Source organism: Euprymna scolopes, chromosome 3 (assembly GCF_053919585.1).
Source record: "Euprymna scolopes isolate OS-2025 chromosome 3, ASM5391958v1, whole genome shotgun sequence".
NCBI classification, from domain to species: Eukaryota; Metazoa; Mollusca; class Cephalopoda; order Sepiida; family Sepiolidae; genus Euprymna; species Euprymna scolopes.
In genome coordinates this window covers 48198995-48213699 of record NC_136484.1, presented here as the reverse complement: position 1 = coordinate 48213699, position 14705 = coordinate 48198995, and the positions used below count along the sequence as shown (strand labels likewise).

The following is a 14705-nucleotide window of genomic DNA, read 5'->3' as shown; positions in this document are numbered from 1 at the left end:
AGGCAAGATAAGTTACTTTCCTACCTAACTGGATATGTTTTTAGTGTTTATATTTAATGTAACATGTTTATTCAGCTCGAAAAACAGTGTTTACCGATGTATTCGAAAATTTAAAATGGCGGCCCACTCTCTTTGAGGTGGTAAGTTTGGGAAAATGAGTTATAAATAAAAAAGACAAAATACTGTTAGAAACTCGCTCAATATATGTTACCGTGACATAGGCGGATATATATTCGGCGGGTTTTTAACAGTATTTTGTCTAGTTTTTTATTTTTAACTCATTTTCCCAAACTTACCGTGTGAAAGAGATAGTCGGCCGCCATTTTTAACTTTCCAATACATCGGTAAGCACTGTATGTTTTTCGAGTTGAATAAACGTTACATTAAATAAAAACATGCTTTGTATAACATTTATTTGTTATAATTTTATTTGTTTTATTTTTTGGACAACTTTTTTGTACCTCTATGGCAAGTAATACAAACGCACAAATAGTGTTGACTGTTGAGCATTTCCTGAGAACAAAACAAATGTCAGTTAGTTGACACTTAAATATTTGAAGTCTTGATAATGACTTAAAAATAAATAGTAAAACAAAATACTGTTAGCAACCCACCTACTAAAGTTATGTGTGGCAAGTCTCCTCCTAAAACACTCTTTAACCCTAACAATAACACTAAGTTCGAGTGGCAAGCCTCTCTCCCCAAATACCTCTGTAAGCCACATACAAGTGTCTAAAACAAACAAACAAACAAAAAATAGATCCTTCCTTACGGAAAAATGCACATAAAAAATAAATTGGTTAACAGTCCTAAAATGCTGGAAGTGGTGAATTATTTTACATTAAATTTTTGTGAAACTAACCGCCCCCCCCCTCTAATATTGTTTTTGTTAAGTCTTCAGTATGTTCACACATAATTTTCCTTAGCCCTACAATTAATTCAAAGTCCGAATGGCAACCTCCCCATATTCTCATTGCATAGAAACCCTCTTAAAACCACACATAATCGTCTTAAAAAAAATAAAACAAAAAGCATACAGGATTTATCTCCCATAAAAAACCCCAGTTAACTGCCCTAAAACGCTAGAATGACCTGTAATGGGGAATTATTTTACATTCAATTCTAAAATAATTTGTTTATCTTTCATTAAAGTTTTTCATGGCATTTCATACATAATTGCCTAAAAAGGTAGAATCACATTTTGGAGGGGTGGTCAGAAGGGGTTGGGTGGGGTTAAACAGAAGGTGTTAATCTACAATAATACAAAAGAAATATTGCAATATATTCATTTTTAAATGGTCTTATGTTTAGATTTAAGTTTTTTGTACATAAAGCACATTACAATTCAACTTTGAGTTCTCCAACTTCTTTTCTGTTTATGGATACATGGCATTTTTAAGGAATTGCAGCATATTTATGCACATTTACTGCAGATTATTTGGAAACCATAAACTTTGGGAGATTTTCAGTCGCATATTCTGATTCCTTGTACAAAAATACACTCATATGGTAAATTTCATTGCTTTATCTTGTGTTTTAACAAAGATATTTTTACTGAAAAAGTAGTGTAAAAAATGTGACGAAACGCATATGGTTTTAAAGAGGGGAAAATATCCAAACGTGTGAGGCACAAAAATAGTCATAACTTCCTTGATTTTAATTGGATTTAAAAAATTTAAAAAGATTCTTTCTTAGCTCATCAAGCTCTTTCTATGTATACCAATATTGAAATATTTTAAGCTATTTCAATTTTTTTATGTGTATTGGCACTGTATTGCTACCCTAAGCATCAGAATGCAGTTTTTATGATATTAAGATCTTTGTGTCTGTAATGGTTGCCATTTTTTTTTTTTTTTTTACTGCATACGATACAAACCAAAGCGAAAAAGTAAACCGGAACAGGCAGAGTTTGTTTTTGCGGCAGACAATACAAAACAATCAGTTTTATTAATCCGACCTCACGCGCGTTAATTACGTTAAAACAGTTAAATAAACTGCATAAGCACCTGTTAAAAACTATACAAGTTCTATAATTGAATATCCCCCTCCAAAAAAAGAACGAAAAAAACAAACCGGCAGCCCCCCCCCCCCAAAAAAAAATGTGACCATAAAGTGAGTGCATTTCTTCAGATCTTGGAAGCTACTTGTTTCTTGGAATTTTAAACGTTAGTGGTAGTTTTAAAGGATTTTCCGAGGGTGGAAAGAAAGCCCCCACCCCCACACGAAAAAATCTCATGCTCATTTTACGTGAAATTATTATAAAAAAATGATCCCCCACTTTTTTAAAACTAACATTTCTTCATATCTTGGAAACTACTCGTTTTCATAATTTTAAACGTTGTTTTCGTTTTCAGCGACCCCGAAAACCTATATGAGTGGTAATTTAAAAGGAATTTTCGAGGGTGGAGTAATTCTTCATATTTACCTAAATATTAATATTTATAGAAATGTAAAATATAAAAGTTTTTGTTTTTTTTGTTTCATGATAAAACAAGAAGTGGTTATATATGGTTTCGTATTTCGTTTCATGCTTAATGAGTTCCGTTCCATATTTAGATCAACCGAGTCTACTTCCGGTGTTTTAACAGTACTAAATTTTTGGATTCAACCCATAATATATATATATATATATATATATATATATATATATATATATATCACACAATTTTTAGCGTCTGTACGCAATTTTATATGGCAATTTTGAAAAATTTGAATCGTACTCGTTCACGTTTAGCCAAAAAACAATAATAATTAACTGAACGTATCAAAATAGTTAAAATATTGTGAGAGATTTAAGTTGATCAAATATTGGATGATGGGCTGTGAAAGCCAGCTAAACACGAGATTTAAAAACCAAAAACTTCAATATGGATTCTTAAAAAAATACACATGTTCAACAAAATTTAATCTAAATAGTAATGTATTCCATAATTATTTCGAAATAAATACGAATTGGAACAAAAAAACATTTTTAAAAAATTTAAAGATTTATTTCTAATACAATACTTTTTTTTTTTTTTTTAAATCTCTTTAATGAAAAATGAAAACGAAGAAAGCATGTCGTTTATAAAACTCAACTAGTATCATAGGATATCGTCTTTATGTATCTGTATAAGCTTAATCTTGAGTTTTAACAATTAAAGTGGTTTATTTAAACTGAAGCCCTATAAAAAAAAAAAAAAAGTTAGAATCTTATATTTTTCGAAAAATATTTTTTCTTTTCCGAGTTTCATATTAAAATACATGTGTTGCAGTAACACGCCGTGTTTTTGGGGCACAAGAAAAGAAGTGAATAAATATACTCATACTTGAAAAATGGTACAAAATGAAAGCTTCAAATTAAATAGAATTTCTTACCGAGTAGTGTCCCGATGACTCGATGTGCATCTTCATTTCTCCTTTCGTATGAATCGATGATTGTGAACAAGACAACGGGATGAACGCGACAAACTAGACCCGCCATTTTAACTCGAAAGGCTGTATGTAATTATGAAAATGGCGACGAAACGAAATACTTGAGATTAAAAAGGGAGTGCTGGTTTATTTTTTATTTCTGTAAAGAAGAGCTCAATACTTTTTCTCTTTTTTAATATTTGTACTTAAATAAAATAAAATATATATATATTTACAATCACAGATTCATTAACACGATTAAATTATATCGTACAAATAAAATATTCTTTTCAATGTGTACTAACAGTTTTCATTATTATCTCCCTTGAAATTGAAGTCCCACCTTACTCATACACTTGTGCCAATATTTAAAAATTACAATAATTTACAGCAGCACATATGTACACGAATGATTTTGTTCTAATCTTACTACGTAGGTTTACCTAGACTTTTAATTGTGTTTATTGCTTCTTACTTCAGTAGAGTTTTTATTCTTTATTTTTATTAAGTGTAGTTTGCTTGAAACATTGTGTGTATAGTAAATATATGTTTATAGGCTGCTACAGCATGACCCTCTTTTTCAACAAAAAAAATGTCATTCATAGAATTATAAATAAAATTCACAATTCTATCCAACCATATTTGGTACGAATAAACTTCAGTCTATGCCTGATTTGTCCATCAAGTTTCAGTTATGAATTTCCAACAGCCTTTGGAATTATTCAGACTACTGTACTCATCTTGGATGTTATTCTCACAACGTATGTAACCGCCAAGTTTTTTCATGTGTGTCTCATCAAACTCAAAAATCTTTATGTTGAACTGGGGATCTATAAGGAATTTCAAGCATTTCTTTTGTAGTGACCAGCTAAATCATGTCACTCATAATGTAAACAGAAAAATTTATATAGTTGGAATCGATTCATTTTAGGAACAATTTGATTTTGTCAACAATCACCCACATAAACCTGTTAGCACGTAAGAGACACAGCTGCAATGCGTCACTTTTATTCACAAATCCATTGGACTATATTTTTATCTCTTCGTGTATGAAGACAGTAAACAGGTTGGAACTATAAACTTGATATAAAAGGCCTAGTGCGCCAAAATCAAAACAGTCTAGAAAGTGTTTCTCCAAGTCACCAGCATTGCTGCCTGTGATGTCACTGACATCTAACTCCGTCCAAAGGATGTCAAAAACCACACAGTCCCAGCAACGATTTCATGATCTCTAGACAGCTTTTCACAGGCTGAATATCTGCTGCTCGAAATCATCAGTATGTGGATCTCATTTCCTACATAAAAATCTGCACAAGTAAAAGTGCCATAAAAAACTGTAAACTGATAAAATACTTGATCTCTTACTAACGAAGCTTCTGCAAACAACAATGACTGAATATTTTATGCTCACAAACTTTTTCTCCCTAGTATTTTGCTTTCGTAATGTTTTGTTTGTAAAATTATGCTGATTAATACCTTCCTCAGTCTCGGAGGATTTCTTCAGTCACTAAAAGCTTCCAGCAACACGTTTACGATTTATGCAACATTCTTTTTCCACTTGAATGATGTTCCTGAACCTTTGTCTTATAAAAATACACATCTCACCGCATTATTAAAGGACTCCAATCTTTTTAATTTCACGCACATGGGGAGATAGTGCCCATTCAAGAAGGACTGTGACTTGCGTGTATTGCACACCAAAATAATGATCCATTTCTGGTTAAATAAAAATTATTATTTTAAATGTTTGTAATTGTTCCCGAGTCGTTGATCATTTTTTTTTTTTTTCTCTTGTTAGAGAAAGGAGTTTTGACCCATGCTCTCGTCTTCATCATGAATTCGGAGACCGATCGATCTCCCTTCTCTCTACACTTTATTTAATCCCAGCGAGTAACTCACTCTCATTCTATCAACCTATAACTGGGTAAAAGTCTTGAGTAATTTGTAATTGTATTCAAAGTATCACTTAGGATTGAAACTCCAACCTCCACTAAGAACTGGTTATGAATTAACACTTAGATCCGTTGTGTCACAGATTCTTACAGACGATTCTTATCTTGATTTTAGGAGTCTTAAAGCTATTCTTGCTTTAGATTAATATTCTAACTATTTATTACAATATATTAGTACTTACGTAATATTCAGTTCTAAGTCACCACAGTCTTCTAAAGGTTGAAAGTTCAATCCCCAGTACCCGTGATACTAAGAATACAATTACAAATTACTTAAGACTTATACTTGGTCATGACTAGGGCTAGGACAACAGCATATTTTTTTCATTGTTTTGACTCTCGAGTGCGTAGTTGTTGATATCTTATATATATATAGAGTGATGTGGTTCTCAGTTAATTAACTGTGTCTGTGTTGGATATATACTCGAGAGTCAAAACAATGAAAAGAATATTCTGTTGTCATAGCCCTAGTCATGTCTAATGGGACAAGAGCAATGGATTAAATAAAAATTCCATTCAAAATTTTGTACAAATTCCCCTGTTTGACGTAATACACCTGAAAGAAGGTCAAAGGTCAGATCGACCAAAACATTGGGAAAATAACACCTAAAATGAGAACAGTAGTCCAAACAATACATATCAATTATCAATTATCAATCTTCATCTCAAAAAAAACAATTTGAAAGTTTGTGTTTTATCATGGTTTTCTTATAACCCTGCTTATAACCCCCACCCAGGTTACATTCTAACTTTGTAAACGAAATAAGAAAATGTTTTTGTTTGAAATATCAGTTCTCGACGGTAATTCTTGGCCTGAAGACGTAATCCCCCAACGCGGGTGATTACAGAAACATGTATGCACATATGTAGCCATTAATGTTTGTATAAATAAATTTTATATATATATATATATATATATATATATATATATATATATATATATGATTACTTCATTTAATCACATAAATTAATATACAAAAGTATAAATTTATGCATAAACTTTAAGTATTTACTTCAACAGTGCTCAATACGTAGGTAGAGCTAGGTAGTAAGTTATAAAATATATATGACAATTAAGCCATATATATTTTATAACTTACGACTTACTATATCTATATCTGTATATACTTTCACTACACCGATGAAGACTGAAGGATCGGTCGAAAATTATGTACCTGTAAAAAAAGTTTTTTAATAATTTTTTTTCATAATATTATTTTGTATTCCTGCACATCACCTATTGAAAACGAATAAAGAAAAGTTATAAGCTTTTATACTTTTCGTATTCTTTTTTATACATTTCCATTCATATATATATATATATATATATATATATATATATATATATGAATATACAAGCGGAATTCACCCTAGGCAGGTTGACTCGAGGGAGGAAGTTTCTAGGAAATATCAAATTTACAACTGCTCCCCAGTCACATGTATATTCTGGTTAGGAGAGTAATGATAAGATTATGTTTTTTTCAGTTCGTAAATGGAGGTATCAATGTTCTCCTACATACATTGTCTGGTATTCCTAAATGATCAGCCATTTGGTACCGACTAGGTTTAACATTACTGAACTTTGCAGATCTAATGAGAACCATTGTGTCAATATGATCATGCCATATATATTTAGAATATGTGTTAAGTATTAATATACTCATTTTGTCTCGCATGCTGATTTAAAATATAGCATAAAAAAAATCTGACAATTCTATTCTCCATCCCCTTCACACACCTCATATCCCTAAAAACGGCACAGTAGAATCCATAGTTGACTGAACACTGGCACGTTACGACGTTTTATTTTTGTTTTGTTTTAATTCTTGTTGAACGCAGAGTGGAATCAAGTGAAAACGATCCGTAATAGTCATGCATTAAAAATGGAAGTTTCTAGAAGATAAGTTGTGAAATTGTGATATTTGTTTTCTTTTTTATTAAATGCAAATGTTAATATTAATTTGTAGCCGAAACAAATGAGACTTCTTTCTTCCTCGAATCAATGCCTCTCCCCTGTGCTATTTGGCCACATACTGACCAATCAGGGGTACAGCGCATTGATCCTTCCTATCCCCTAAGGAAATCGGCCAGCATCTGGTTTAAAGAAGAACAACTTGTCCTTACTGAGAGAGACACCAAACAGAATGGACCTCCCTTTTCTTCTCTCTCTCTCCATCTCAGTGATTTCTAACGGTATCAATGATTCCATGGGGAACAATTACCGCGGTAGCACCAGGTAGCCGGAGTCCAGCTTTTGACAAGGAACATATCACATTCTCCTTAATAAACCTTTTCTGTGTTACATTTTATGAAGTTGTTGCATTCGTCATTTCAGAAGCTTGTATTGAACTATTTATTTTATTAGGTTGTGCCCTAAAAGCATTCTAAACCCTAAAAATTATATTGATCTCCCTTTTTGATCTGTATTTTTTTTTTATTTGATTGTGTTTTATTTAATGTATTATAGTTTCTGGTTTTTATTTGATTGTGTTTTATTTAATGTATTATAGTTTCTGGTTTTTATTTGATTGTGTTTTATTTAATGTATTATAGTTTCTGGTTTTTATTTGATTGTGTTTTATTTAATGTATTATAGTTTCTGGTTTTTATTTGATTGTGTTTTATTTAATGTATTATAGTTTCTGGTTTTTATTTGATTGTGTTTTATTTAATGTATTATAGTTTCTGGTTTTTATTTGATTGTGTTTTATTTAATGCATTATACTTTCTGGTTTTTATTTGATTGTGTTTTATTTAATGTATTATAGTTTCTGGTTTTTATTTGATTGTGTTTTATTTAATGTATTATAGTTTCTGGTCCAAGCATGTAATCATTTTGTCTGACATGCTGTTTTAAAATATAGCATAAATAAATCCTGTTATTTGTTTCATTTACCTCTTTTGGTTATGTCTTCATATTTGGTACTTTTTAGGAATAGGTATCCAAGAAAGTTTCAGTACTTCATCATTAATCCCAAGTTTTCTTCATATAGGTGAATCAGATAGTACCTCTACAATTTGGAGATTTTCTTGATCCAATGAAAACTCAGTATTTAAGAATTTCTTATAATAAAATCTCCAACCACTCTTGCTCTGTTGATAGCATCCCAATATCATTCCAAATGCACATCTCTCCAATAATATGCATCTTTGTCATCTCTTTTACTATTCTTCATTCTTCTGTTATCTCTTTTTAGTATATCTGGAAACCTAGCTTGCTTATCCTCCATCTTGGCTGTGTAGATTGCTCTTTTTATAATGGAAACATGGGTACTTATTATTTACAAGCTATTTCTTTTGTGTACTTTTTATTTATTACATACAGTACAACCCCGGGATACAGCATTAAAAATTAGTAACAAAATACAGTACAGTATATAACACACATGTATATAATCAAATAACATTATAAATAACACTGTAAGGTGGTGCAAATACCGTAACCAGGGTCCGAAAAAACATATTCCACATCGTAACCTGAAAAAACTGTATCCTAGGGCCACCGTATCCCAGGGTTCTACTGTATCTTTGTAATCATCATTTTTTTTCTCATATTCACCTGCAACAAGGCACAATGCCACCGAGACTTAAGGTACTATTGTGAATTAGGGATCATGCTTATAAGAATATGCTCAGAAGGGATTTGAGCAGCAAGATATTTGTTCACATTAAATTTAAACTTCTGCATATTAATACAATCAAGGAAACAAGAAAGAGTAGGGAATTTCAGTTTGAAGGAAGAAACTATTAGATTAAAAGACTCTCGGGCATCAAAGAACTTCTATAGTGAAGGGGTGAAATTTTGCTGCTTGTCAAGTCAGGATATTTAAGTTGAGGGGGCACCAATGCTACGAGTTTCTCTGAGCACATTTTATTTAATTACTTGTAAGACAAGCACAGGGATGCAACATTACGGTGATGGAACAAAGGTTGGAGCTTGGTTGACAGTGCGGGACCTATTAGATTGGAAACTCTCTTTTGGATCCTGTTCAACAGAAAAGGACTAGTGGTAAATATGTGGGGATCTATAAATAAAAATAATAAAACCCCAACCGGATGTTGACTTATCGGCTGTTAAATACAAAGTGTACAAAAGCGTCTCTGCACATCGGCTCCACGCACTTTTCCAGTCAAAAAAAGAAATACAGTAAAAAATTAATCCGAACAATGGGAAGCATGCACGTCTAAAATAAAGTATAAACAGTTGGCGTGTTTTAGGAGCTGGTGGGGAGATATAAATAGTCGTGGTTTTGTAAACCGGGAAAAAGAGAAGAAAGAATAGGAACCAAGAGAAAGCAAAAATGAATGGCTCTTGTCTTGGGGAGGCTTCATGTTTTGACAAGTTTCTGGGCTTGACCTTTACTACTGATCTGAAATGGAACACGTACATCAAATCCGTTGCCAAAGTCCCTAGAAAAATGGTGGGATCCAGTAGATATCTCACTGCTGATGCAATTCTATACCTATATAATAGCCAGGTATGTCCAAGAATGTATTGTGTCCACATCTGGGATGGAGCTGCTAGAAAGACCTTATCCTGCCTTGATAGAATTCAAAATAGACTTTGTAGCCTAGTAGAGGATGCCCTTTTCTCTTCCCTGCAACCTCTTTCTCACAGAAGAGATGTTGCAAGCCTGTCTTTGCTTTATCATTATTTTCACGGCAAGTGCTTGCCTGAGCTCAAGTCTACGGTCCCACCTGACCAAACTTTCACAAGAAACACTCGTCTATCTGGAAACACTATCAATAATTTCTCCCACTCTTTATCTGTGCCTAAACCTAAATGTAGATTCCATGAACAAAGCTTCTTTCTTAGAACTGCACACCTGTGGAACTGTCTTCCATTTGCCTGCTTTCCAGCTGACTACAATATAGTTGTCTTCAAGTCCAACGTAAACAAGTTCTTGCTGAGCCGTTCCCCTTAAATAATCCAATTTACCAAATTTACACTACTATCAATTACTATGATATTTTCCCATTGACTACTGTACACTCTTTAACCCTTATCCATATTTTGATGGGTGTTAGAAAATCTGGGCCTTGATAAGTGGTTACTACTATGTAAAAAAAAAAAAAAAAAAAAGACACAGCATCAAATGAGAAGAAAATCTACTTTTGAAGTTAAAACTGACAACACTTCTCTGCTAAAGACTACTACAAAACCACCAAAAACTGAAGAGAAAGATATCCCTCCAGCAAAAGGAATAAGTATCTCTAAAAACATTTGTCTTTTAATTCCTTCCTTTCTCTTTCCTTCCAAGCATAAAACGGAACTTTTTTAACACTCAAATTTAAACCAAAATTTTATTGTGCATAAAAGCTATCCCAAACATTAAACGTTCCTTGTCGGTCTTGTTATTTTTTGTATGGAGTTGTTATTACATGATTTAGCACATAACAAAACAATAGATACGCAATATGAGGCAACAATATTCCATGTATGAGCGAATGGTGGCTTTATATAGTTATATGGAGTTATAGAATTCTGTCAGATGTGAGTACTTTTCTAGCAGATTATTTGCAGCAAACTTGGCAGTGTCTTCTATGTATTTGTTCTAATTTTATATTACTTGTGAATGTCAGGCTAAAACGTTTGAATGATGAACTCTTAATGTAACAGAGCACATATGGGCGCATCTGAAAATATCTGCAGCAGCCAAAGGATAGCTGGCTAGTGAAAATATTAGCAGCAACCGTTAAAACATGCATGCAAATTAGCAAGTGTGAATGAGCTTGCATCACAAGAAAAAGGGAGAAAAATGCATCACATGGTCGAGGAGAGAAGCAAGTTGCATTCCAGGGAAAATGGACATTTGAATTCAAGGGCGAGAAAGCACTAGCTAGTACAGTGTCAAAGGGCGAAAAGACAGAGCTTTTAAAAAGCACATGTGTGTCCGAAAAGACTTTGGAAATATAATGAAATGCATTGTTTTGAACCATTTGCCTGCTTCCCAGCTGACTACAATTTGTTTGTCTTCAAGTCCAACATAAACAAATTCTTGATGAACTGCCCCCCCTTAAGTAATCCAATTTACCAAATTCCCATTACTAACGATTACAATATTATCCCATTGACTACTGTACGCTCTATAACCCTTATCCTCAAGTGGCCTCCAGGCCTTGATAAGTGGTGACTCCTATGTAAAAACAAAAAAACAACAAAAAAAACATGAATGAATGCATTTCATTTGCACTAAGAAAAATATGCCGAGTAAATCAAAAAGATGTAATCTATGCTTATTTGAGTCATACCACATAGTGAATTTCAAAGAAGAAATTTTAAACAAAAAGCTTGATGTTATACAAAGCTGTCTGCATAAAAATGAATTTCTATTATCATACCTAAGACCCGATTAAAATAACATGTATATAAAAAATTAATTAATTAATTAATTAATTAAAATAAAATAATTAACTATAAGTGAAATGTAAGTATTGTAAGAGAATTTTAAATTTAATACGAGGAATTTAGGATGGAGCAATAAATAAATTAGTAGGTCATTACCTTAACATATAAAAAATAAACTAAATATAACCTAAATAAGCGAAAAAATATTAGATTTCAATTTAATAATTTTTATAATAAACTAGCACCTGGGAAATTTCAATAGCACAAACAGAAATCAAATAAGTGTAAAATATTAAGTTGAACAGATTATGATGGATTAAAATAGATTAAATCAGAATATAAGTCTGAAATAAACTAATGAGGAATTTAACCTAGATTGCTATAAAGAGAATAATGTGAGACCTACAAGTTTAAAACAAAGCATAGGAGATTAATAAAGACAACAGTCAAAATAGTGAATAAATAATATAAAGGAATTTCAATAAACTTATGAACTGATAAATGTAGGCAAAATCGAATTATGTCCCTTACATTGTTTCGATATACTTAATAGGGGAATACTAAAAATAAAAAAAACAAAGATATTATGTTTATATTAAAATAAGGTTGAAAATGATAGATTTAACATTTAAATTAATTATATAACCAGTATGAGGCGATGATAAATATTAACTAAAATCATTTAAATAAACCTTTTAATTTATAGTTTTTCGTAAAAAATAGCAGGTAAAAGGGAAAAGGACAAACAAATATATTGTAGCATGTAAATAAAAATTTATACGAAACTAAGGCAAATTGAGAAATGAATAGCTAAACATATAAATAGAGGCTAAAATCTGAAAGGTGTAGTTTAAGAATGGGGGGAGTAAATCATTAAGTAAATAAATCAGAGAGGAAAAAAAATAATTATAAAAATAGAAAAAACATTAAAAGATTAAATGAATATCAAAATAGAAAATTGTAGAAACATCATCTAAAAATAAGAGATACAAAAGTGGGATACTTACTCGATTCGAAGGGAATCAAAATAATAAAGAAAGAAAGAAATATAGTAAAATGAGGATGAACGAGTTGTCTAAACTGCTTGTTTCCTTAAAATAGGTATTATGAATATATATATATATATATATATATATATATAATTATTTTTTTTACCATAATAATTAAATACCTACAGACACTAGTGTTTCATCCTTTCGGGATTCTTCAGTGCAGGGTGTCACGATTACTACCAGTCGAACAATTCGAACCCCGCGACACGAGACATCTCTGGCTCGATTAGCGGAGGCCGTATCCATTCGGCTACCATTAACCGTGTGAAATAGCGTTGAATTTTAAACATTTTAATTTAAATGTTCATTACGTCAGGACAGACAGTGATCAAATCGTTATACGATGATCTACGCATAAGAGCTAAATTGACCGATTTTTATATATATATATATATATATATATATATATATATATATATATACATATATATATATATATATATATATATATATATGACAAGTAGAGTAGTTATTTTGGGAATATTTTTGAATAATATAATGTTTAAATTTGTCCAAATGGTTACAAAACAATTGTAACACATAAGAAATTACACAATATGATGTTCGTATTTTATATTTTGTTGTCTTGATTTTTTGCAAAAATATTATGTGCATGCTTCATTATGAAAACTGATAATCATGAAGCTTAATTAATTAACTTTGGTTTTATTGGTATATGAACGCACACACACACACACACACACACACACACACACACACACACACACAGGCTTTTCTTTCTCACTCTTTGAAAAGGGGTTGGTTTATTGTTAATCGCCTGAGGCAACCCTCCCAAGGAATGCCAAATAGTTGGTCAGGCATTTTTTGCAGGCCAGAATGATCTCCCTCCAGGACACTGGCTTTTCAAGTCCCACTTTCCTGACTTTGTGCCACATCTTCGTGCCGTGGGAAGGAGATTAATATCCCATGTCACAGATGATGCTGTTACTACTTTTTAAAAACTCTTTTTCACAGGTATCTCATCTTCTTGATTTGACCGATTTTCTGATGAGATTGTTCGAAGAATGTGTCAATTTGTAACGAGTTCCATTTTCAGCATTTTGTGTTTGTGCACCTCCAGGTGAAACCATCGGTGAGAGGCTCATTTTCCAAGGATGCATTTCACGCCACAGGTTCTGCAACTCATTTTGTCTGCTAGTAATTTTTTTTTTTTTTTACTTGTTCAGGTTTTTGTAGGTGTTTGTCGAGGATGGTTAAATTTGTTGTAGTGTTATGCTCCATGATTTACAGGCAACAACTAATTTTCTTTTTTTTTATTCTGTACACCTTAAAATGGAATACTGCTGCCACATATGGGCAGGAGCTGCTCGGCGTGCCCTATCCAGCCTTGATAGAGTCCAAAACTGACCTTGAAACCTAGTAGGTGATACCCTTTTCTTTTCCCTCTAACCTCTTTCCCACAGAAGAGACATTGCAAGCCTGTCTCTGCTCTATTGTTATTTGCATGGCAAGTGTTCAACTCCAATCTATGGTCCTCCTTTGCCAAACTTTCACAAAAAACACTTAACTAGCTACAACCACTATATATGATTTTCCTCATTCTCTATCTGTTCCTAAATTTAAAGCAGATACCATGAAAACTCCTTTCCATGAACTGCCCACCTGTGGAACACTGTTCCGCTGGCCTACTTCTTGGTTGAATATAACATAATAGCCTTTCAAATCATATATAAAGAAGTTTTTGTTGAGCCATCACCATAAATAATCATATTCTACTCAATTACACCATTAAAGATTACTAAACCTTACAGTCATTAACCCTTATCCTCAAGCGGCCTTCGAGCCTTGATAAGTGGTGGCTCCCAAGTAAATAAAAAAAAAATTCTCTTCCAATATTTATCCAAAAGTTGTCTGCTACTTTTGTGGCTTTTCATTGGGAAATTGCGTTCGTATTTGTTGCCGCTTTCTGATTGGCTGATCTATTTGATGCTCTGCAGT

General features: G+C 32.2%; 1 protein-coding gene across 1 annotated transcript in view; it reads right to left on the bottom strand.

Moving 5' to 3' along the window:
* LOC145254813 (eukaryotic translation initiation factor 3 subunit F-like) overlaps positions 1-3515 on the bottom strand; it is a 29798-nt gene extending 26283 nt beyond the window's left edge. The window contains exon 1 of the mRNA XM_080113637.1: positions 3358-3515. Coding sequence (XP_079969763.1) covers positions 3358-3463 — 106 coding nt within the window. The 5' untranslated portion in view covers positions 3464-3515. The remainder of the gene's footprint in view (positions 1-3357) is intronic.
* Positions 3516-14705: the final 11190 nt, after the last annotated feature.